This window comes from Malurus melanocephalus, unplaced genomic scaffold (assembly GCF_030028575.1).
Source record: "Malurus melanocephalus ecotype Western Australia unplaced genomic scaffold, MMel_1.1 scaffold_340, whole genome shotgun sequence".
Lineage (NCBI taxonomy): Eukaryota > Metazoa > Chordata > Aves > Passeriformes > Maluridae > Malurus > Malurus melanocephalus.
In genome coordinates this window covers 489,105-512,554 of record NW_026623572.1, presented here as the reverse complement: position 1 = coordinate 512,554, position 23,450 = coordinate 489,105, and the positions used below count along the sequence as shown (strand labels likewise).

At 49.9% G+C, this 23,450-nt stretch overlaps 1 protein-coding gene across 1 annotated transcript in view; it reads left to right on the top strand.

Annotated features, from left to right (window-relative positions):
• Nucleotides 1–6: 6 nt before the first annotated feature.
• SSH1 (slingshot protein phosphatase 1) overlaps nucleotides 7–23,450 on the top strand; it is a 33,574-nt gene continuing 10,130 nt past the window's right edge. The window contains exons 1-8 of the mRNA XM_057378048.1: nucleotides 7–119; nucleotides 4,589–4,629; nucleotides 17,400–17,503; nucleotides 19,197–19,261; nucleotides 19,984–20,105; nucleotides 21,437–21,505; nucleotides 21,917–21,982; nucleotides 23,201–23,395. Of these exons, the coding sequence (XP_057234031.1) occupies nucleotides 54–119; nucleotides 4,589–4,629; nucleotides 17,400–17,503; nucleotides 19,197–19,261; nucleotides 19,984–20,105; nucleotides 21,437–21,505; nucleotides 21,917–21,982; nucleotides 23,201–23,395 (728 nt within the window). The 5' untranslated portion in view covers nucleotides 7–53. The remainder of the gene's footprint in view (nucleotides 120–4,588; nucleotides 4,630–17,399; nucleotides 17,504–19,196; nucleotides 19,262–19,983; nucleotides 20,106–21,436; nucleotides 21,506–21,916; nucleotides 21,983–23,200; nucleotides 23,396–23,450) is intronic.

Sequence of the window (23,450 nt, the reverse complement as noted above, 5' to 3'; positions counted from 1 at the left end):
CCCGCCCCTTCCCGCCGTGAGGGGGAGGCGGCCGCGGCCCCGCAGCCGCAGCCATGGCGCTGGTCACCCTGCAGCGCTCGCCGACCCCCAGCGCCGCCTCCTCGGCCAGCACGAGCGAGGTGAGCTGCTACGGGATGGGCAGGGAAGGGTAGAGGGGGCCCCGGGGGCGGCGGCGGCGGATTGGGAGCGGGGAGGGRCGGGGTGAGGCCCCGCTCGGGGACAGGCCCCTTACAGCCCCCCCCGGCTCCCCGTATCCCGAAGCTTCTGGTTTCATCACCTCCATAGGCCCCGGTGTCTCATGGTTTCCCCGATATTCCCCAAGCCCTGGCTCCATCGCCCTCACASACCCAGGACCCTCACGGCTCTGGCCCTTCACAGCTTTCCCCCTCCAGTCCCTTGTTCCACCCCGTCACGGCCCCCTGGCCTTCCATAGCCACTTGCCCTCTGACTTGATCCCCTCGCAATCCCCATGGCCTGGTTTCCGACAGCCCCCTGGCTCCAGCAAAGCCCCTCATAGTCCCCCCAGCCCCTGGTCTCATCCCTTTCACAGGTCCTGGTCCCTCATGGCCCCCTGCCCATCTCCCATAGCCAATTACCCCATCCTCGTCCCATTACAGCCCCCATGGCCCAGAGCCCCCTGCCCCTTAGAACCCCCACCACTCCCTGGCCCAGCTCAGYCCTTGACAGCCCCCATCCATCTCAACTCCTTCCTCTCATAGCCCCTAATGCTGCTCAGCCCCAGCCCTTTGATGCTGCCAGGCTGAGCCAGGCCTGGCTCTGTTCTGCTGTCCCCCATTCCACCGTGGCTGTCCCCCATTCCAACCTTCAGCTGGCATTAGCCTGAGCTCCCTAAACGCTGGGGCAGGGGGAGGGCAGGCAGAGGGGCTTCACCCCTCTCTTACCAGATAGAGTACTTTCTGCATGAAGGAGCTGTGCTGGCCTCAGACTTTCTCCCTCCTTGGCACCCCAGAGCTGCCACCATCTCCTGCCCCAGGGATGCTTTGCTTTGCCCTGAGTTACCTCTCTGTCTGAGCCATGGCACCACCTTTCCCCACATCTGCTGCAGCTCCTGCCCCTCAGGGAGCTCACGCCAGCCCTTCCCCAAGGTGACCATTATCAGTTCTCCAGGAGCAGCTCCCATCCTGCTCCACCCCATATTTCTGCCGCTCCTCAGTGTGGCACAGCCTCCACCATGCTGCTGTCCTCTCCTTCACCCAGCTCTGCTCTCCAGGGATCTGTACCTGCCACTTCATCTGCCCCATGATGCCATCCGTGCATCCGTGTCCTGCTGGCATAGCACTCTGTGTGTCCTAATTCTGCTGCACACCCCCTCCACTGTTGTGCCCCAGAAATGCCCTCTYCTGCCTCTGCCTGGCCTTGGGCTTCTACTTCTCCCACCACAGCTCCCACATGTCATCCAAACACAGCTGCACCTCCAATTTCTTTCTTCTTGCCTTTTCCCTTCCTAACCCATCTCTTTTGTGACCCACAAAGACAGTCCTGRTGTTTCTCTGCACATCCTCCCCATGCATCCCTCTCCCCCCACACTTCCTTCCTTTGATGCTCGCTGCCCTTGGCTTCGCTCTGTCCCCACTCCTGCCAGGTAAACAATCCTATTTGTCACCTGTCAGGTCCCTGTGACTCCCCCGATTAGCTGGTCTGAGGGGGGAGCAAGAGGGGGGAGCCACAAAGCTCCCAGGTTCTCCCTTTCTCCAGGGGCTGCGGGGGGTCCTTGGCTGCAGGGACCCAGTTTGGGTCACGCTGTGCTCATTGAGGAACGTGGAGACGGGACTTGCACTTTTCATAGGAGTTTTCAGAAGGAATTTTGTGGGATCTGGTTTAGACAGAGCCTTGAACAAGACCTAGTGGCCACCCAATCTACAGAGATGRAAATGAGCTGTAACCTCAGTGCAGGCAGTGGAATTAGACTGGATTTAACTGGTGCAGGTGGGAGAGGAGTGAAAGCAGGCCTTGGCATGTACATCTGTGTTAGGCATTGCTTTATGTCAGAGCTGCTGGTGATGGGATGACTATACAATTCTCCTTTTTCCTCCCAAAARTGTTGCCCCAAATTTGCTGCCAGGTGTTGTCCATGGCAGGGTGCTTCTGCCAYCAGCACCTACAGCTCAGGTGTGCTGTGGTAGCTCCCAGATGAAGACRTGAGCTGTTGGAATGGTCTCTTCTGGCATGAAATACCATAAAATTATGATTTCCAGATTATTTTTCCAGATTCAGCATGTTGTTTTTACAAAGTTAATTTCAAAGAAAAATCCCATCAAAAAATGCTAGCCTGCTCCTGTTCTTTTAGGATCTTTCTTGCAAGGAAAATTAGGGCTTGTTGGGGCTTTAAGTCACTGTGAATAATTACTAGAAGATATTTTAATGGAAAATGATGACCATACATCCTTGCTAATTGTGACTGTGCTGCAGTGCCTCTCCTAACTCCTGAGCCCAAAGGAATTTGTAAAATGGATGCTGCTGCCTTGTGCCATAAATACTTAGGAGAGAGTGGTTCTCACACTTGCAAACTTGCACTGCTTATGCATCTCCCTTCCACACAGCTCCTGCTCCCTGTGCTCCTTCAGCATGGCCACGCTCAGGACAGTCCCCAGGGAGGGATGTGGCAGTGGCTGGTGGGKTCTGGCTGTGGTGTCTGTGCTGTGGTGGGATCCACGGTTCTGATGAGCACAGTGTGTGGTGCACCCCAAACCCTGCCMGCTCCAAGGGGTGCTCTGAGCAGGAAAAGGCAGGAGCACTCAGTGTGGCAGCCTTGCTGCTGCCTTGCTTTGGTTTGCCTGCAGTTTTTAGTAAAAAGTACAGCGAAAGTCAGCTTTGGGAACAGCTCAGCTCCTGCAGRAGAGGAGCCCACAGCAGCTTCAGGCCCAGCCCTGCTGCTGAGCCCCAGCTGACGACATCCGAGAGTCGTCATCCTCACAGTCACGTTTGTTTAAAAAGGAGAAAGTTTTTCTTCCCCTTGTTGCTATGTGACAACCCCAAACAAACAGGAGGCGACCCTGCAAAGGTCCCAAACCTGCCAGACCTTCCCAGGGCTGGGGGATCTGCCAGTGGGGGCACTGGGACTCGGGGTGCTCTGGGGCCCTGCCTGCAACCCAGCTCTGCACTGTAAACAGACTAAAAATAGCCATGGTATGCTCCTCACCCTCTGCTGGGTCAGTCAGGACAGCCTTGTGCATCTCCCTTTCTCCAAATGGCCACAGTTCCAATATCCGGCCTCTGCTGTTGCATTTGCAGGATTTTTTTTTCTCTGGCTTTACTTGGTTCTCACAGATTGTCAGCAGAGCAGCTCCYGTGCCCTCCAACCTCCCCAGTCCTAAGTTGAGAGGGTGGGGAGCAATCCAGGTCCTCCCCCAACACACACACACATACACACACAAAGCTCCACTCTTGAGCATTTGAAATTATACTATTTGCATATTTTTAACTTGTATGAAACCACCTGGAAACAGGTAACTCTTACAGAGACCCTTATTTGATGTGGGTTCTGAGCAATGCTGTAGGAAACACGAGGATGTTCCCCAAGTGTTGGCACTGATGGAGCCTGATTCCTTCAAAGCCTGTGTCCATCCAGCTTTGTCAGGATCTGGTGTGTTGAGTGTGAAGGATTTCTTGCAAGGTCTCTGCTTTGCCCAAACCTTCTCCCAACACAGCCCTGCCCTCCAAGGGGAAGCTCCCAGCACTTTCTCTTCTCTTTACTCATGCAGGACCAAAGGAGAAGTACTGTCTTAGTACCTGTTGGGTTTTATTTTTTGTCAGCTCTGGCTGCAATTAGCCCCAACTCTGCTTTTCTTTAATGAGGAWTTTTGTCTAGAAGCTAATAGGGAAGCTGAAGGGGATGTCTGGAAAGCATGACTCTGTGAAAATGCTTTGGTTTAGAAGCAGGCTGAGGTCGCACTTCTCTTTTGAGGAGAGTAAATAAAGTGTAATGTCACCTGAGCTGCCAGATTTGCTTCCAGGGGGCTTTCCAATAGTGCTGGTGCAGAAGTGCCCGCTGTAATCCATGCCTGCCACCRAAGCAGCATGTTCCTCAGGAAGGCAACAGGCAGAGGACATGCAAGGAGGTGGGCATTGTCCTAGCCTGGCGACACGTGTGCCACCATCCAGGTGGAGGTGGCCTCCTTGGCCTGCCGGTGTGAGTCCTGCACATCTGGTGCTGGAGCTGGGTCAGTCCCAGGGAACACTTTCATCTGTGTCCTTGTGCTTGGGACACCCCGARTCCCAATTATTTGTGCCCAGCCGTGGCTGCCAGCCTGCTGCCCTCACGTGTGTGYGCAGTGGGAGCGAGGTGTGCGCTCCGGTGACGTCGGGGTTGGCTCTCTTCAAAGCGCTCTGCGCTCCAGGACCAGCTTGCAGGATTAGGACCTAATAGCTTTAAAATCCCCGTGAGCCCCTTTGTCACCCGGCGCCGGGTGCTGGTGGCATACAGGACTAGGGAGTCTCATTTATCCCTGGCACAGGGGAGAAAAACCCCGCGGCAAACAGCCCCCCACACCCTCTTGGTGCAGGGATTTTATTGTTATGTGTAAACAACCAACATGTAACTTTCTCCTGTATCCTTTTCTCCCCTCAGGCGGAGGCCGGCAGTGATGAAGAGCGTAGGTTAAATGTGAGGTAAGCAGAGCTGTTTGCACTCTAAATATCATTTCCACTGTTGTTATTTGTCTGCCAAGCATCCAGGTCCTCATCCCGCAGAGATCCCCGAGCCTGGGCTTTGCCTGGAGGGGATGGCATGGTTTGCAGAGAGCTGAACTTGGGGATGATCTCTCACTTACGGGTTTTGAGATGAACGCTTAACGAGCTGAAAGCATAAAAGAGAGTTCGTGATCCTTTTTTCCCTGGAGGGAAGACAYTGGAAAATTGCTGGTCAGCTCTGGCCACAGCACTTTGATGTTATCACGGCATCTCTGGCTCTGCTGTTGCTCCCTGAGGCTGGGGCTCCACTAGGGAAGGGGKCTCTGCTGCCAGGGTAGGAAGGGGAGAGCTCTGCTCATTTCTGGGTATTAATTGCCAGGCGTTTTCCTCCTTGGGGTTGTGCAGAGCCACTGTGTTCATTTGAGGGGCAGAAAGGGCTGAGCTGTCCTRGCAGGGAGGAGAGAGACTCCTGTCGCTGACACTGTGCAGATCCCAAGTGGTGACACAAGCTCWTGTGCTGGGGCCCTGGCTAATGGGGCTCTGAGTAATGCTGTGGATGGCTCACTCTAAGCCTGGCTCTTGCAGGCAGCTCTTAACCCTGTAACCTGTAAACCACAGCCCAAGGGAGAAGTGTAAAGGCACAACAGTGGTTCAGCAGTCAGTCTCCTCTTCTTGTCACTCCTTCCTGCTTTCATTATCCTGGGTTCAGGAAAAGCAAAGCCACTCCTGCTGCTGCTTAGACTGCGTTTGCTCTCCAAGTGAAGTTGGAAAGCAGGGCTGTTCATKGGCAGAGTAGCAAAGTGTTGGACGTTTTTGTTTCTGTGTTCTGGGGTGGTTTCTCCTGGCTGCAGCACACCTGGGAAGCCTGGAGTTGCATGGTAGTCCTGTCTGCACACACATGGGCTGCAGACAGAAATGCTGTGTGTCTTCTCTCCTGTGTATGGGCATTTCATAGCTGTCTGTAATGCCATTTGAGACCTGACTTTGTGGAGAATGGGTTTTGTATTGATTAAATCAAAATTCAGGATTCCTGGGTCTGCTTCTTGTATCATGCAGGGCCCCAGCAGGAACCTGCTGAAGCCATGAACAGCCACACAACCCTAATTCTTGCTTTTCCCCATGTGGTATTAAACATTAACATGTAACCAAGCAGGATGGCAGCCTCTTCTTTTGAATATACAGTTCTGTGCTGAAAGAGAAAATACAGCTTTATCCTCTTCATTGCAAATGTTCTCATTGTGGAAATAAATCCTGGGGAAATCCTTGGATTTGTGGCTACCTTTGGTCTGTCTGGCCKCTTTGCAAGCCGGGCATGTGCATCTCAGCTCTGTAGATGCACTTGGACCAGGCTTAAGGGCTGATCCTTTTCTCCTGGCTGTTGAAAAATGCTGCAGCACTGACGTTGGACACCGAGATCCCACGAGTTTCCTCTGTCCTTCAGTCTCTTGGGGCTGCTCTTCCGTATACGATTGTCAGGATAAGAATCTGGTAATTAAATAGCCAGACAGACCTCGAGAATCAGATGGCTCTGGTGTACAGCCTCTGCCGTTCTCAGGGGGAAACACTGCCAAGAGCTGAAGGAAATGTGTAGACACAACACAGATGATAAATGMAGCTTCTGTTCATTTAGTGGGTTGATCCTGTCCCCTTCCCAGTGACTGCTGTCCCCTTCCCTGCTCTGGATCAGTCCACTGAGACTCTGCCCGGTGCCCAGGGGGTGGCAGAATTGTTCAACTTCATTGTGCTGCTTCTCTGAAAAAACCTGCAGGAATGGCCTGTGCTGGTGTTTGTGTCTGGTTCAATCCTGGTCTAGCCTTGGTGACAGCTGGGCTTTGTCACACATGCCCTGAGCACAGGGGTCAGCAGTCCAGCTCCTGGCTCTGCAGACCTTGGAGATCTAATGGTTGGAGAAAAGGCAGGATTGTTGGAAACACGTCCCCAACATGCTGCCAGCTCAAGCTGTGTTTCATCGATACAGGATGGCTGTGCTAGTACACATTTATGACATAATGTACTCATCTGCCTGGTGAACAAATTATTTTTGTTCATTCCAAAGAATTCCATGATTTTCATTTGAGGTTGCATAGTTGGATCTGGTTCCATGAGCCATCTGTTTGTTTTCTTGGAGGAACAGGTCTATATCACAGTTTTGCACCCAGCCACATCTTGCTGCTCCCTGGTCAYCCTTCCTTATGGTTTCTGTCATTTCAAAATGCTTTTCTTTCTCCCTGGAACATCTTCTACTCTAGCACAGACCGAGGGGACATGCTCTAAGTTCAGCTTTGCTTTCAGAGATATTGCTGCTATCTGCATTTTCTTAGACATTGATCTGCTCTAAGTAGTCTTTTTCTCTRTTTCCAAAAATTTTGTAGAAGCTTCAACAATGTAACATCCACAGTGCTCCCAGCATACAGCCAGGACTCTGTAGCTCCCTGAGGGTAGAGAGTTGGAGCCGAAGGAAAAGTAAGAGCACAGRGAGATATGAGAGCTCAGTGAAGCCAGAAGCTGCACGTCTGAGCTGTGTTATCTGTGTCTGCTYAAACCTTCCATCCTGGATAACCATCAGGGAGATGCTGTGGCTTGACCCCTTTTTTCCCTTACTGGTGCAGCATACCCACAGCTCACCCAAACCTTTGTAAAACTGCTGCCATGGCTAGGCCAAGCCCGTGGGAGGGCGTGTTAGCCTAGAGTTAAGCACAGCCTTAAGTTCTCTGAGATCGAGTTCCATGCGAGCCTTGTGCGTGCGGTGCCTGTGGCCTTATCTCAGCCCTGCATCCAGCTGCTCCAGCTCTGAGCAGCCTCTCAGGAGATGCTATCAAGGAGGAGGCACAGCAGAGCCGAGCTCTTTCCCAGCTGCCTGCTCTAGCACAGGGCTGGATGTGCATTTTTTCCTTTTTGGTGCAACCCAGTTGATTCTCACCCTTGGCCGCTGGCTGGCTCTGTCTCACCGGCTCAAAGGAGATGTTGTACAACCCTGTGAGTGTTGGCTGTTTTACAGATGTGGTTGGCAAACACAGCAAGATAATCACTGGYTTTAATTACAAATATAAATAGGTTTGTTTAGCCAGTCATTTTGTAATCTTTGCTATTACTGGCTTTCCAATCACAGYCTAAATGTGGGGCCGGGTGAACATTTTCAGGCACCTTCTGCAAGGAGATAGAGATTAAACTAGTGCAGAAGGGCCTGGAAGTTGGTAATCTCCAGGATCTGATCAAGCCTGAAAATGGTTATGGAAAGAATTGTTCTTGTTTGGCACCTGTAAAACAAATTTTAAGAACTGGCAAGAGCAGCTGTGGGAGATAGAGGTTTTCAGAGTTGGGCTTAAGTACATTTGCAGATCAGTGATCAACAGGAGTCGATGCTGTAGATGAACCCTTAACAGGGCAACAGCAGGTTTAGATTGGATATTAGAGAAAATTCCTTCATGGAAAAGGTTGTCACGCTTTGGAACGGGCTGCTCAGGGCAGTGGTGGAATCCTCATCCCTGGAGGAATTGAAAAGCTGCAATGGATGTGACACTTGGGGACGTGGTTTATTGGTGGCCTTGGCAGTGCTGTGGGAACAGTAGGACTCAATCATAGAAGTCTTTTCTAAATGATTCCATGATCATCCCTCTGGCACACACCACAGGACRCCATTGTATTTTATATCATGCATATATATATATTTATGCTTAATGTATATTTAATGTGTATTATATTTTATTGAACAGAAAATTATCTCTTGACACCTTGATTCTTAATTTCTTTAGGGATTTAGTATCATGTTTTGCTGGAGCAGCACTGAGTGAATGCCTTGTACCCACAGCCTGGGCTGTCCCTGTTCATGGTGCCGGGCAGGCGCTCAGGGCGGCGGGAACACAGGGGCAGCTGCCCTGAGGATTTATTTGTGGGGACAGCAGCTCATTACAGCTTTGACAAGTCCTGCTGGCTGCAGATTGATTGTGTCCCGGGGAGCTGGTGGGAGATCTCGGGGCAGAAGTTGCTGACTTCATGAAGTGTTCAAAACAGGACGCTGAATCACATCCTGGCCRGCGGCAGCATCCTGCCTTAGCGTGCTCCGTACAATGGGGAGGCACTGGCCCAGCCCCCGGCCCTCGGGAGCTCTCAGCCYGGAGGTGTGGCCCTGGAAGCTCGGGGAAATATAATTAGGCCTTTACATTTTGTGGTGGGCTGTGTGTGGATGTTCAGAGGCCACMGAGCTGAGGAAACGTGCACTTATTTTGCCTTTATTTAAGATCTAGCCCTTCCAGGAAACTGTTGTTGACTTGATGTTGAGCAATATGAGGAGTTTACTTGGATGTAGGTAGAGCAACAGCAGGAGAGCTGCCAGTTTGAARATGTGATGATCATATTCTTTTGGAATTGTATCTAAGTCTTTTTGGTTTTTTTTCTTCCGTGAAACCTCAGCAGTTTGGCAGAACCCAAACCATGAGGCCCTGTTATCAGAGGTGCTGGCTCTGCACTGAGCACTTGTTTCTGTAAAAGGCCAATGTGGTCGCTGTTTATTTAGGTGTTAGAGCTGGGTCAGAACAATATTTTGGTTCCAAATGCCTCTTGATTTTAAATATCTTAATCTTTGATAATCGTCTGCCAAGATMTGTGAGTCAGGGATTTCTCATACAAATCAGAGCTGTGCTCTGTCTGGCAAGTGCTCTTTAGATGTTTTTGGAGAGTGGGGAACAGACAGAACACCTTCCTAGGCCTGGTTTTACTCCTAACAAAGAGTGTTGAGATTATTTCCCGACAGCGCTGAGTTTATTTCCCAAACATTTACACATCCCTTTACCGCATTTAAATCCCTGAAGCAGAATCACTTCACCACTGCACAAAAATAAGCCCAGATTGAAACAGGTTAGGGTGCACACCACATCCATTAGTTGTTTCAATTTATCTGGGATCAGGACTGTCCTCTGCAGAGCTTGTCCTCCCTCTCTGAAAATTTTAGTTTCCTGAAGAAATCCTTGCTGGATGAACTGCTGGTGAAGGAAAGGTTCATATCAGAGACCAAGTCAGCCAGAAATGCAGGGAATGGGACAAAATGTCCAGTTCGGATTTCCCAGAAAGCTGCCAGGTTCCTTGTTTGCCCTGTCTGCCATCCAAATGATCACATCCAACCGTGTCCAGCACTTGCATCCCAGTGGAGCCTGCTGTCCATGGCTGGGCATCTCCCTCCCAACCCTGCAAAACACCATCTGCAACACCATCCTGCTTGGAAAAGATGGCTTTGGAACGGAGGGGTAAAAGAAGGATGATCCTAAGGTTTTTTACCACCACTTTTACATTGTGAGTGAGCTTTGCCCTGCCTGGCTCTCTCCTGATTTTGGGAACGCTGGCTGTGTACCCTCAGGGGACTGSAAAGGCAGCCTGTGGTCTAGTTAAACACTCGAGGTGTCAGGGTTGAGCCAGAACTTTTCTCAGTCRGCTCTTACCCCATGTGATCTGCCTGGATTTATTTTCTTTTATTTTTCCACGTTACCAATGTGTCAAGTACTCCCTGGTCTCCGCTGCCTTTTTTGGAGCCGTTCTGAAACTCAGCAGCTCAGCTGGTTTTTGGGTTGCTGTGCCACCAAGATTCCCAGCCATGCTTCCTATGCCATTGTCTGTGTCCTGGCTGACCTTCACTCACACCGCTTGGAAGCTGCTCCTTTAATCCTTCAAGCTATTATTCACCTTCCTTTTCTTTTCCAGTGGCGCCGTTGGAGAGTTTCCACTTGTTTCTCTTGCCTGTCTCTGGGAGACACTGCTGAGTGGGTGAAGTGGGGTGACTTAATAAAATAGTTCCAAGGATTAAGACAATGGGCTGACAGGAGGAATGCAGGAGGATGGGCCTGTTTGCTGACAGCTCGGCTGGGGAGGAGGGTGGGAGCAGGATTGGCTCCTGCCGGGAGTGCGGGTGGAGGCTCTGCCTCTGGTGTGCCCTCCATGGTGGCTATCATCCCACCTCTCCTGCAGCTTGGGCGCTGCTCTGGTGAAACTCCAGGGCTTGTGGTCTGTATCCCCGCTACCTGTGGTCACAGAACAGCTCTGGCAATAACGTGGCAATATCCAGAGCAGTGGCTTGTAGGAGAAAACACAGGGATCCAGTGTTTTGGAAATAGCCAGCTTCCCCCAGACTACCAGGGAAATCCATGCTGCTGATGCTGCTGCTTTCCCAAGCCTATCCTTCAGGTCCATGAGTCCAGGCAAGCRTGAGCTGCTGTGTGGAGCAGCTCTGCCCAGCCCCACAGAGGGGTGGGTGGCCCTGGGATTGGCACAGCGGGCTGAGGACAGTCCAGGGTCCACACTGGGGACTCTGTAGGGTTAATGCTCCTTTTCCTAGCAGCTCGTGCAGGCTGAGGTTTGGAGAGATCTGGCCTGGCTTCCTGAGACAGTGACTGTCACCAGAATGCCATCGTGTTTCAGTGGGAATCTCAGAAATGCTCCCCAGGATTCAGACTGAGTTCCAAGCCCATGGCGTAGCTGAGTGATGCCGGGATCAGCCTTGTGCCTTTTTGAACYCTGCGATTAATGGGATGAGCAGAAAGGATTTCTTTTTCCTTGTGAAACAGTCTCTTATTTTATTTGGCTTTTCACCAYCCAAGTACTAGGGATTCCTAGAATTTTCTCATTCCTGGCTGTTTGGGAGCAGTTCTGTCATCTTTGCGCAAGTCTGCTGGAATGGGGAATGATCCTGCTGATTTGTTTGTTTCCCTCTTTCTGCCCTTTTGGAGGGTTTATCCCAGCTGCTCCTGTGTTSTYTGCAGGCACAGCCTGGGTTCTGGGGTTGACCCCCAGGGTGGGATACTCACAGCTGACCCAGTTCAGCTCCATGTGGATCCGTGCTGATCTCTGCTCCAGCCCGATGCATCCCAGGAGCGGCTGGAGGGACATCATCAGCAGTCTATTTCTGTTGGGAAGTTGGCTTTTGTGGGCTTCATGATTGATTTCATTTTTCTCTTTTTGCCCATTGTGCCAGAGGAGCATTTATGTGTGAATGGCCTGCAGTGTCTCCAGCCTTCTCAGCATTCCTGCTGGGATGTGGCCCACGATGCCCACGCCTCCRAGCCCAACAATGCACACTCACACTCCCTTTGGTCCCTGCTCTGCTGAGAACAGCAAAGCCTCTTGAATTTTCCTGTCACCCCAACATCTCAGTTCCTTCAAAGTAGATGGGAGAGATGTTTGTTCCTGCAGGGAGGCTTTACAGCCCCTCCAACAGCTGGAGCTGCTGTGTGGCCCCTTCCCAGCACAAAGGTGCCTTGGCTGTGTCCGAGGAAGGGGAGATGTTCTCCCTGTGAATCTGCAGCCCACCTTTTGCTCTTCTTCTGGGAATGACTTGTCTTCAGCTCAGGAGGTCTGAGAATGATGACTTTGGGTATGGAAGTCACGGGTAGGGAAAGATCTTTCCTGCCTCACATTTCTGGTAGTAAAAACACCTCAATCCAAGCGTTCCTGTGCACCTCTCACCACCTTGCCAGGCATGTTGGGCATCTGCAGCACTGACCACAGGTCAGTTTGTCAGCATATCACAAATTCTACACGTGTGCAGTAGCACTTTGTTCTAAACCATCATTGTACGTGTTGGAACTGGGCTTTTCCAGGTGCTGCTCCATGGGGAGCGCACTGCTTATCCCCCCACTGGCAGCCTGCTCCGTGTCAGGATGAGCTGGAATGGTTGTGGTGATATTCTGTCCCTTGTGGGGCCTTTAATCTTTGTGTGGCCCCTGTGACACAGAGCAAAAGCCACATGGACACACTTCATTAAAAGCAGGAGAAGGGACTTGCTGCTGCTGGAGCCAGAGCCCCCAGAGCTGTTCCTGGGGCTGTTCCTGGGGCTGTTCCCAGGGCTGTTTGGTGCCATGGCAGGGAGTAGCTTTGAAGTCCCTTTTTCCCTGGCGCTTTTTTGTGTTGCTCAGGCCCCTTCTGAAGGCCCCTCTCGTGGTCAGGAAGTGTTATCAGATGTGCCTCTATCAAGCTAAAGCAAGCAATGCCTCTGCCTTAACCATTGGCTTCCTTGGGAAGCAGGAGCCATGCAGCTGCTCCCGACTCTTCCTGCTGTTTCTCTCCCTGTATCTTCTTTCTGTTTGATGTGCTCCTTCCCAGCTCGGGGTTGTGTTGCTGTTTTGGTGTGTCTGTGGGACAATGCCAATCCCCTCTGCTTTATATCCCCTCTGGAATATTGAGGGTCTGKCTAGGCTGCAGAAACACCCGGCAGTGCTGATTTGGCCTCTCTCTAGGGCTGTTTTGTGTTCTTTCTCACTTGCCTTGAGGTGGCCAGGCTTGTTCCAGACCTAGCAGCAAACAGGCGAGARGAAAAGGGGGAAAATATCAGTTCTCTTCCTCCTTATCAACAGGGCTATGGAAAAGGGAAGTGTGTTCCATTCTGTGGCTCTTGGGAAGCCTGTTTTTCCTTCACCTTATCAGTTTGGAAATGTTTTGAGTAGAAGATGCCGTGAAACCCAAGGAACTGGGAGGCATTACCATGTTTGCCTTTGTAAAATCATGACCAGTTTTGAGAGAAGTGAATAGTCCTTTTCTTGTGGGGGTTTAGGGTTTTTTTTCTTCCTTAAACACGGACCTGGTTGCAGGAGGCAGCAGGAGGCTGCTGACTCACCTCAGACTTGCCTGGATCTTCCCAGGAAAAGTGGTTTTCTCTCACCTGACTTCTGTAAGTGGATGTTATTTTGAGATTAGTTCTGTAGCAATAATATGTATTAATACAGCATTTTCTTGTGTCCTGCAAGATGATCATGGCTTATGTGAGATTYCCCATTAAAATATGGAACTCAAGCACCTGAGGCATGCAAGGATTCCTCCTGGGACACCCCATAGCTGSAGTCACGATGGCAAAGCAAGCTGCCTGGGGAAAACTCTTCTGKGACTGGCATCTGGCTGTCCAGGACCATGAGCAGCTCTGTCTCTTTTCCCAAAATCCATCATTTTTAAGGGATTGCTTACTGGCATTCCTGGCCCCAGGGGGTGGCAGTTTGTACCGCCGAGAAGGCGCTGCCTATTGTGTTCTTCAGCAACTTGAAATGGGRTTGATGTGTGTTGCAGCCACGCTCCTCTGGAGCTTTCCCAAAGGGGAAGAAATACTTCCTTTTCAAGTTGAGCAGCACGGAGCCAAYGGATGGAGCAAGACCCTCTGGAGCTGGCTCCCAGCTGGGCCATGGCCACGAGCACCCTCTCCTTGCCAGCCCCTGGGGGCAGGAGGGGCTGGAGCTGTCTGTACCCTCCTCTTGACACTTCTGGCATTTCCCAGGTGCTGGAAGTGTAGTTTTTTCCCTCCCTTGGGGCGATAATTCCCTGTGTTTGGTAAGCTGAGGTCAGGGAGTGGGAGGAGAGCGGATCTGCAGCTGTGCTGGAGCATCAGGGTCCTGGGGCTGTGACAAAACTCGTGGGCTCTGTGTTTATTTGAGAGCCTGAAATGACTCCTTGTAGAGAAGTTGTGCTGGTCAGGATTCCTGGAAGGGCATCCAGGGATTGGGTGGTTTCTGTGGTGTGTGCCAGTCAAACTGGGTGAAAACTGGGTGAGAACTGTACAGAGAGCTCCTTCTCCCTCTGGTCAGGCTGGTGGGACCAGCATGGCCTCATGGTGTGTGCCTGCAGAAAGAATTAGGGTTTGTAAGGAACAAATCTTCAGGGAATTCGGTGCCAGCCAGCCCCTAACACACAAACACYGGGTATCTGAGAGACTCCTTGTCCGGCAGGAGCTCAGGAACTCGGGAATGGCTCTGAAAATCCAACAGGGGAGCTGTGTGATGAGAGAAACAGCAAATGAAAATGGTYTATCTATATTAAAGCATTGCTTTAACTGTAAAGTATTTACCAGGAATCAGTCCATAGGATGCTTTTCCTCTCGTCCTGTCCCACCCTCCCAGGGCATACGGACTTCCCACAGCGAGGGGCTGCGTGGGTGCTGATAGGAACCTTCGGAGCATGAGGGGGGAAGCAAACAAACAAACAAGTCTGGAGGAGGGAAACGATTAGCCGAGCCTCAGCTGGTTGTTTCCCCTCCTGAATGGCTCTCTTTCATCAGGATGTGTTGGGACAAGTGCTTTTTCAAGCCAGGATATCAGTGGAAGACACAGTGTTCCCTAAAAGCCATCCAGTTCCCGGGGAGCATCAGCAGCCGCGATTCCTCTGCTCCGCAYAGAAAATACGGTCGACCTTTTCTTTGCCTTCTGGTGTTTTTTATGGGTTTAGAAGCAAAAGGATGTGAGTTTTACAGCTGGTTATGAATCTTTTCGAATTCTCTGACTTCTGTCTGACGCTGGGGCCGGCACGATGCTGCCGCCGCGCAAAGAAAACCGGCCCGAATTAGTATGTATGAACCACTGGATTGGGCTGCTTTGGGGCATCTGTCACCCCTGCTGAGGGGCAGAGGTTGGGGACGTTCTTTAATGACAGGATTTGGGTGTTCTTTAGGAGAGGTTTTTGTATTTAAAAAAAAAAAAGAAGCTCAGAGTTTTAGTTGTTTATTGGAATTGCAGATTTAAAAGGAGGTTGGAATCTCGTGCCTTGCCTTTCTCACTCGGCCGTGTCCAGAGCAGTTGTGTRAAGTGGCAGAGCGAGCGCAGAGAGTTCCCAGAGCCAAGATAAAGGCTGGGGTTGGGTAATGTTGTTACAATGTGGTGTAAACTSTGAGCAAAGAGGCGTTTGGGTGTGTTCCCTATGTTTGGCACCSTGCTGGGCACATGGGAACAGAGCTCGTGTGGAGATGGGCAAGGCTGGGGGTACGGGAGATGTGCAGGAGGGTTGTGTGCGGGGTGGAAACCTTGCTCTCAGCAGGCTCCTGGCTTTGCTTTCCAGTTCATTTCCACGCACATGGATACACGGGAACAAAAATTTTGCCATGTGAGTTGTCCTTTTCCTGGACCACTTGCTGCTCCAGCAGCACAGCTTTCCCTTTTGTCTGCAGCTGGGAATATTCTGCTTTATTGTCACAGATTTCCTGGCTGCAGGAGAGGAGAACATCTGGTGAGATGAACCATTAGGGCAGGAGTTCTGATAACTTTGGGAAGGAGCTTTGTCTTTTCCAAGGTTTTTCCTGCTGTAGAAATCCTAGTCAGTACTTTAAGATCAAAGATCCTTTGGGGTAAAATATCCTATTTGAGTATATATTTTTTTGCTTTCCTAAAAAAAATTTTCCTCAAATTCTTGGGATGGGAATGCTATGAATTACCTCCTTGTACATGATCTAAGCATTCCCTGTTTCTTGTGAGCGCTGAATATCCTTTACATTGTGTGGGGGTCGCTGCCTTTGTGTCACTTCTGGCCTTTTTTAACGCTTTCCTGTGAGGTCTGGGGTGAGAAGGAAACAGGGCTCTTCCTGGCTGGCCCCTGGAAGGAGCCACATTCCTGTTTGCAGCCGTGGGTGCCGTTATCCCGAGCCAGGCTGAGCTGGGATTGCAGCAAACCCTGCACGATTCCTGCTCAGACACAGCCAGTGAGSTGAGGGGAAGGGTGAGTGCTGGAATCCTGTGAGAATGGAAGTGGAGAATTGGTGGAATTAGAGTGTGTGTTTTATTGATCTTGTGAAGCCTGGAATTCAGGCAAAAAAAATTCTACTTCATTTTGTTAAAGCAACTGAAATCTCAAATTAAACCTGATCCAGATTTTTCTGGGCAATTCTTGATATTCAGTTGAAAGAGGAGGAAGCTTTGCCTGGGAATTTGGGCTGTGTTCTTTAGAAACTGGAAAATSTAAAATGACATGAATTTCATGTCTGCCCTCACAAAAATGCTGAGGTAGAGCAGAGCGTTGGGAGCATTAACTCTCACTGCTGCCCCAAGGCAAAGACCATGGATAAAATAAGGAATAGATGAGTGCTGGGAGTRGTGACTCCAGTGGGATCATTTGCTGGAGCATAAGTAACTCCTGTGTAGCACAGCCCCATAATGGAGCATTTCTATTTAGTAGATGCAGACAGTAATTAATGGTGATCTAYGGCTGCAAGCTTGGGGCGCTGGAAAATTGGGCTTTGGAACAACAAATGGCTCTTGTGCTGCTTTGGGAGTGGAGGAAACATCCTAAGCAGTTCCTGTGCAGCTCAGAGGTACCTCAGGAGACASGGATTTTCAGCCACATGGGAAATGCAGCTTCACTGCTGCTGGCCAAAGCTGCTTCTGAACCATTTCCGAAATCCGCGTGTGCATCGRGGAAGGGCAAAATTCAGCTGTGCTGGTGCTGTTCTGCCCTCCTTTCATTGTGTTCCAGCCCTGGCTGTCATTTCCCTCTGAAAATGTCATTGTGTTTGCSCACACTCTGTCCTGGGATGCTGATCCAGCCACAGCATAGCCAAATCTCTGCTCTTGGTCCTAGAGCTGTGTCCTTTCCCTTGGGTTCCATCTCCCCTCCCCTTTAAATCTACACARTTGCAGGTTCTTGTTGTTACATTCYAAAGAAATGTCAAGAACTGGAATCAGCCGGAAGTGATTGACTCGGAACCTGCTCTTCAGTCCACTGCAGGTCTCAGCCTGTAACAAGTCCAACCCTCTGCTTCTTTTAAGTTGCAGAATTCCATAATCAAGTGATAAAGTCATTTCCAGCCCATGACAGCTYAGGCAAGTATCTCCTGTAGGGGCCAAGTAATAAAACAGTGGTGGAAAATGACAGATGAATAATCCATGAATAATCCCAGAGGCATGCTGTGCAAGTGGCTGTGGCAAAATCYGACTATTTGTGAGGAAAGCCCTTCCTTCCCCAGATGTGCACATTTTGCTGCTCTTTCCTTTCAGTTGATTCCTGTGTTGTTTTTTTTCCAGCCTCAGCGAGAGCTTTTTCATGGTGAAAGGTGCAGCCCTTTTCTTACAGCAAGGAAACAGCTCCCAGGGTCAGCGAAGCCTTCAGCATCCTCACAAACATGCAGGTAATGGATTTAATCACCTCTGGAGATCCTTTTCYCCTCCAATCTTAAGGGACAGGCTGATGACACGGGTGGGTGACTCCCCAGATTGTCCTGGTGGGCCTTGTACAACCTGCTGAGCAAACCTAGAGTTTCAGCCCACATTCAAATTATTGRGTGTTTTATTTGGATCATTGATTTTTCATTTAAAATTTTATCATTCTTTTGGAACTGGAAATCACAGCATTTTGCATGGCTCTCTTTAGGCAGGGGAGCCTGTGGAGCCAGAAGGGCTGTGTGGAATATCTCTCCCTGTTTTCCCCAGCCATGGAGGAGGAAATGTCACTTGTGCTKCAGTGATTTAATCTTTGCCTCCCCTTTGGCCTGTGGGGAGGAAAAGTGGCTGGGCTGAATCACAACACTCAGCACCCCTTGGGCAGTTGTGGATGTTCTGGACATTTCTCCAGGGGCTCTCCCAGCCTCCAGTAATCCAAAGCTTGGGACTTTTTGCTTTGAAACTTCCTGTTGCTRGCTTTGTTTGGAAGTTGCTTGTCAGAGTAAGGGATGTTTGATCAGGATTGGGTATGATTTACGTACATTTYTTAGCTCCTCATATCCTGGTTGCAGGAAAACCCCCTTTCCTGTCAGCTCACCACAGYCTGTGGGAGTTTATCACAGTTTAAGAACAGACTGTCCTGCTTCCCCCAGTCCCTACCAGTTGCCAAACTGGTGGGTAGAAATGGTAGGGAGTGGTATGGTGAGTGTACTTACAGATTTGGAAGCAGATAAGGGCATTCAGGGAAGTGGTTTCTCCRTCCCCAGTGTTTTATACCTTCTGTCTTTGGCAGCTGGGGAATATGTGGTTACTGGGCAAGAAAAACTGGGATTTGGGGGCATTTTGAGAGCAGGAGCCTGTGGGAAAGGCACAGTGTGGTACTGTGTGGTGCTGCTTAGCAAACACTCCAGGCACAAAGGGGGTGTTTGAATGCCAAGCTTGGCTTTGGGTTTCTTTAACTGTCAGCAATTCCATATACCCAGCAAACAGCCCACGGAAGGAATTTTATCTCGCATGGAAAGTTATGAGTGCATTACTGAGTTATTAGATGGGAACTTGGTTTGTTTTCCTGTAGATTCCTTGTTCCTTTCATCTGCTTTCCTCAAACAGAAATGTCCCCACAGACCTAGAGCTGAAGGCACTTGATACATGAGCACAACTTGGAGGCAGAAGGGCTCCATCACCCAAACCAGGCCATTCCTGCAGCTCATCCTCCTGGAGGTCACTCRTGCTCAGTCACACCCTCTGTAGGGCCAGTGGGGCTGATCCCACCGTGCTGAGGGTGATTCACAGCTCAAAGTTGTTCTTTTCTTCTTTGTTTCTGTTTTTTCCTCTTCTTCCTCTCCTGTTCTCATGGCGAAACCTTCCTGTCCTCTCTAAGGTGCTGTGACAGGAAGAGAATCCTCTACTGTGCCAGGCACAGGTGGTCCCAATAGATTTGGTGGCTTCCAAATACCATAAGGTTGGGTTCTCACACATCCAAGGAATGCCCATCCAAAAATCWCACTGCTGTCAGAGTTCTCTGYGGCAGCAACATTAACTGGCCTCCCWTAAATGGTATTTTTTGACTTAGAAACATCCAATTTCTTTAAAGGTCAAAACTCTGCTGATTCCTAATGCAGCAAGATCCCATTTCTGATGATTGCTCTGCTTTCTGTGCAGGTGATTTGCCCCAGCACCTCCAGGTGATGATCAACCTCCTTCGCTGTGAGGACAGGATCAAACTGGTAAGGACAGGTGCATTTTGCTGCTCTCATTTCTGTTGGAAGTGTTTGCAGCAGAGCTGTAAAGGAGCAGGATAAAKATTGGCAATGCATAGATTTCAGAGGTGCCTTAACTCTGTGCTGGTTTCCAGCCCTGCCCCATTTTCCTGAYCACTCCTTTTTGCCCTGCTCCTTGTGTCCAGGTAATGAGTTGGGTCAGGGAGCTGCTCTGCCTGAAACGTGTWGTTCAGTTGGATTTAATTTTCCAGACAGCTGACAAACACAAATACAGGAGGAGAGACAGGACCTTGCTGATTCTCTTGGACACTTTTAAATCAGCCTTGAAATTGCATCAACTGGGCTGGGCTTTCTTTTGAAGAAATCTGCAGATAAAAATCTGCTGTAAATTCACTTYTCTACAGAGAAGTTGGTGCCAGTTGTGCCTCCTACAGGACTGACCTATTTCAATGAAGATTTAGGGGTGGAAGAATCCTCTGAGCCTGCCTATCTTCAATTTAATGTTTTTACACTTTCTAGTTGAAATCTTAGAACAAACCTTTGGGTTACATTTTGTAGCATTTCCCCAAACTGGAGCGGGTACTCTCAGCTCATCTTCCCCTCACCAAAATGGCAGCAAATCTTGCTGTATCATCCATGATGCACTAAATAAAGCTTTTGGGTATAACCAAAAYTGTAAAAGTGTCGTGCAGCAGTGGCAGCACTAACGAGGCAGAGGTGGTTTGCAGGCTGTGCGTTTGGAGAGCGTGTGGACCGACCGCGTGCGCTACATGGTGGTGGTGTACAGCAACGGGCGGCAGGACACTGAGGAGAACATCCTGCTGGGAGTGGACTTCTCCAGCAAGGMGAGGTGGGTGTGAGCTGGGAAGGGMTCTSTGGCAGTACAAAACTGCCCCCRAGCAGTTGGGTTACCTGCATCTGCAGATTCCGGTGAGAGAAAGGATATGGGGTTGAGTTTTCTGACATTTTTGTTACAGAAAGGTTTCTGTCTCCGTGGAATCCAGGGCTATGGCATCCACCTCACCAGTGGTAGTTTGCTGCCTGCTCCCTGCAAAATGCTCTTGCAGACACATTTTAGAAACTGGAGCTCATTTTCTCCCCCAGACTCCAATGTGTTGATGGAATGATGCAATGGAGCTGCTTTTGGGGAGTAGCTGAATTGCCAAATAACGTCAAAAAACAATACTGCAAAAGTAGCTCCAAAACCAACAAACAAACTGTGTCAGCAACGAGCTGTTCCTTTTGTCTGACTGATAAGAGCACACAGTATTTGGAAAAGCAAGTGAAATATTTTGTTATCGCAGCCCCTCTCAGATTATTCCAGTTCTGGTGAGTAAACCAAGGCAGAAAAGCTCTTGGCTCCAGGAGACAGGGCTGCTTTGGCAGAGCTGCAGTCAAAGGCTGGAGCTGCCAGGCTGTTATGTGTGTTCTCCTAGGATTTAACAAGCTGCCCTGTCCTGCTGGTGCAGCCACTGTGAGTTTTGTTTCATTCTGGAAAATTTTAGTGCTGGTTTCCCCAGGAAAGTTGGAAGGGGAAGCTTTGCACAGCAGAGAGATCTATAGGGAAGTCCCAGGCGTGCCTTCCTCATAAGATTATTGTCATTGGCTTTGATGCTGCCTCTGTTCTGCTCTGAAATTCCTGTTAGTGTCATGAAGGAAATTCCCACCTGGCATTCCCTTGGTGTGCTACAGCAGTGAAAGTTTGCCATGTCACCTCCACCCTGAAATAAACCTTGCAATAATTTGCTGCTGGTGATTATTGATGTGAGACAAGAGGAAAGATGGATTTCTGTTGCTGTCTGCATCCCAATTGCCTTTAAAATATCTCAATAGTTTAATTATTTACTGCTGGAGGTTCCGGGCCTTCATTAAAGCAGGGTTTTCTTGCCAGATTGCCTGTCTGAATTGAAAGTGTTCTTTTGGGTCAGATAAACCCCTAAAATCCATTTTTATCTGTTCCACCAGCCAGAGTGATCCCATGGAGCAATCACCATGAGTTATCACCTTGTCAGACCTTCAGGCTCCAGCCTCCAGTTTTGTTTGATGGCCTAAAATATTACAAGGGATTACTAGAGCAAGGCTTGAGGATTTTAAAAATTAAAGAGTATTAATAATTTAAGCTATTGGCATGACCACATCRTGGCCTATATTTAACATCCTGTCTCACCATCTCTCTTCCAGTAAAAGCTGCACTATAGGAATGGTTCTTCGCCTGTGGAGCGATACTAAAATCCATCTGGATGGGGATGGGTAAGAAACCACATTAAAAGGATAAATGTGACTGTCCTTCCCTACCTGGGGGCTGCTCTGGGAGAGATTCTCCATCACCTTGCAAATGAAGTGCCCATTTTGGATTCATGGCTGCAGAGTCCTCTTATTCAGACAGTGAGTTCTTGTCTTGCTGCCCTCACACTGCTCAGTGGGACCCAGTGCTTCCAGGAAATGCTCTGAAACCCCACTGAGGGCTGGAGCTCCCATTCCTGGCAGCTTCTTACAAACCATTCTTACTTGGGAGGTTGGAAAATCAGTGATAGAAATTCTCATTCTGCCTCATTTGGCCTGTGAGTGCCCCGGTGCAGTAAATGTTTGTAGAGAGCAGAGAAAAGCAATTGGGGTGCAGAGAAAAGTAATTTTTGACTTGATTTTCCCTCTCTCCATCAGTGGCTTCAGTGTGAGCACTGCAGGGAGGATGCACATCTTCAAGCCTGTGTCGGTGCAAGCCATGTGGTATGTGAGGGGCTGGGCTCGGGGAGAGGCTCTTCTTTCTGTCAGTAAATTTAAAAACATAATCAGCTGCATTTTAGCCTTCTCCACAATGGGTATTTAGTGAGCTGCTGCAGAGATCTGCTTCCCTGTGTCAGCAGAAGGGCTGTGGGAGTCCTGATCCCTCCTGATCCCAAACCAGGATCTGCTGCTTCAGTTCAGAGTAGCTCTGCATCCTTCAGCATGGGGGAAGTGGCACCARGGAGATGAATAAATATGAAAGAAGAACTTGAATTCCTGGAGCTGCAGAATTTCCTCTCTCTGCATGTTTCTCTCACTGGCTGATGGAGGAGGTTCAGGGCCTGTTGCCAGCCTATGGCATTCACTATGTCCTACCTTATTCCTGGGGTTCCTGCAGCCCCGGGTGCCTGTTCACCTTTCAGCTCCTGCCACCCCTCCCCTGATCAGGGATTCCAAACCCCTGAAGCAGAGGTGGCTGAGTCAGCAGTGCCTGAGCCAGCAAATTCCTCCTTGAAGAGGCTGCTCCACATGGAACTGCGTCTCCCTCTGCCTGGGCAATGTTCTGGCTCCCCTTGGAGCCTGGAGAGATCCCTGTCCCTGCAGCATCTCACAGGGAAGAGATGCAGATATGAACAAAGATGACAAAGATGTTGTGATTTGGTACAAAAATAATTCAAACTCCCATCCCTGTTGGTTTTGAATTTGGCCCSTCCTGTTGCCAGCCTTGGATGTGGTTGATGTGTTCAGGACAAYTTCAGAGTAGAGCCTTAAAGAAAGGAAAAATTGAGGGAAGGAAGGAAAAAGTAATGTTAGGATTTGCAAAAACAAATGACCCAATCTGAGCCTTGTCCCTGGAGCCTGTCATGGGCCAGGAATGCTGGTAAATATGCATCAGGCTCCTTGCTGGAGGTGGTTGGAAAATTGTCCCYGCTCTTTATCTTCCTTTGGCTGTACAAGTTGGTTAATGATTACGTCCCAGAGCGACTTGTGCCTCCTTCTTTCTGGTTAATTAGGAGAAGATTTCAGCTTCTGCCTTGGCCCTGCTGTGAAGAGCCTCCAAGGTGCAGTTTGTGCCTCTTTGAGCTCTAATGCTATAAATCTGCTGCTTTCAAAGAGCAAATTGCAACAACCAGTGCTGAAAATCACTTTTCCTCTGTGAAATTCTCTCAGATCCTGCCGTGTCTGCTCAYAGCTGCCCAAATCTCTTCTCCCACCCTGCAGGTCTGCTTTACAGATCCTCCACAAAGCCTGTGAAGTTGCCAGGAGRTACAACTACTTCCCAGGAGGGGTGGCCTTGGTGTGGGCCACCTACTACGAGAGCTGCATCAGCTCAGACCAGAGCTGCATCAACGAGTGGAACGCGATGCAGGACCTGGAGTCCACCCGCCCCGACTCCCCAGCCCTCTTTGTTGACAAGTCAGTGCTGGGTTTTATTTGGAAAAGYTTGCTTGGCTCGTGAAGGAAATCTCCC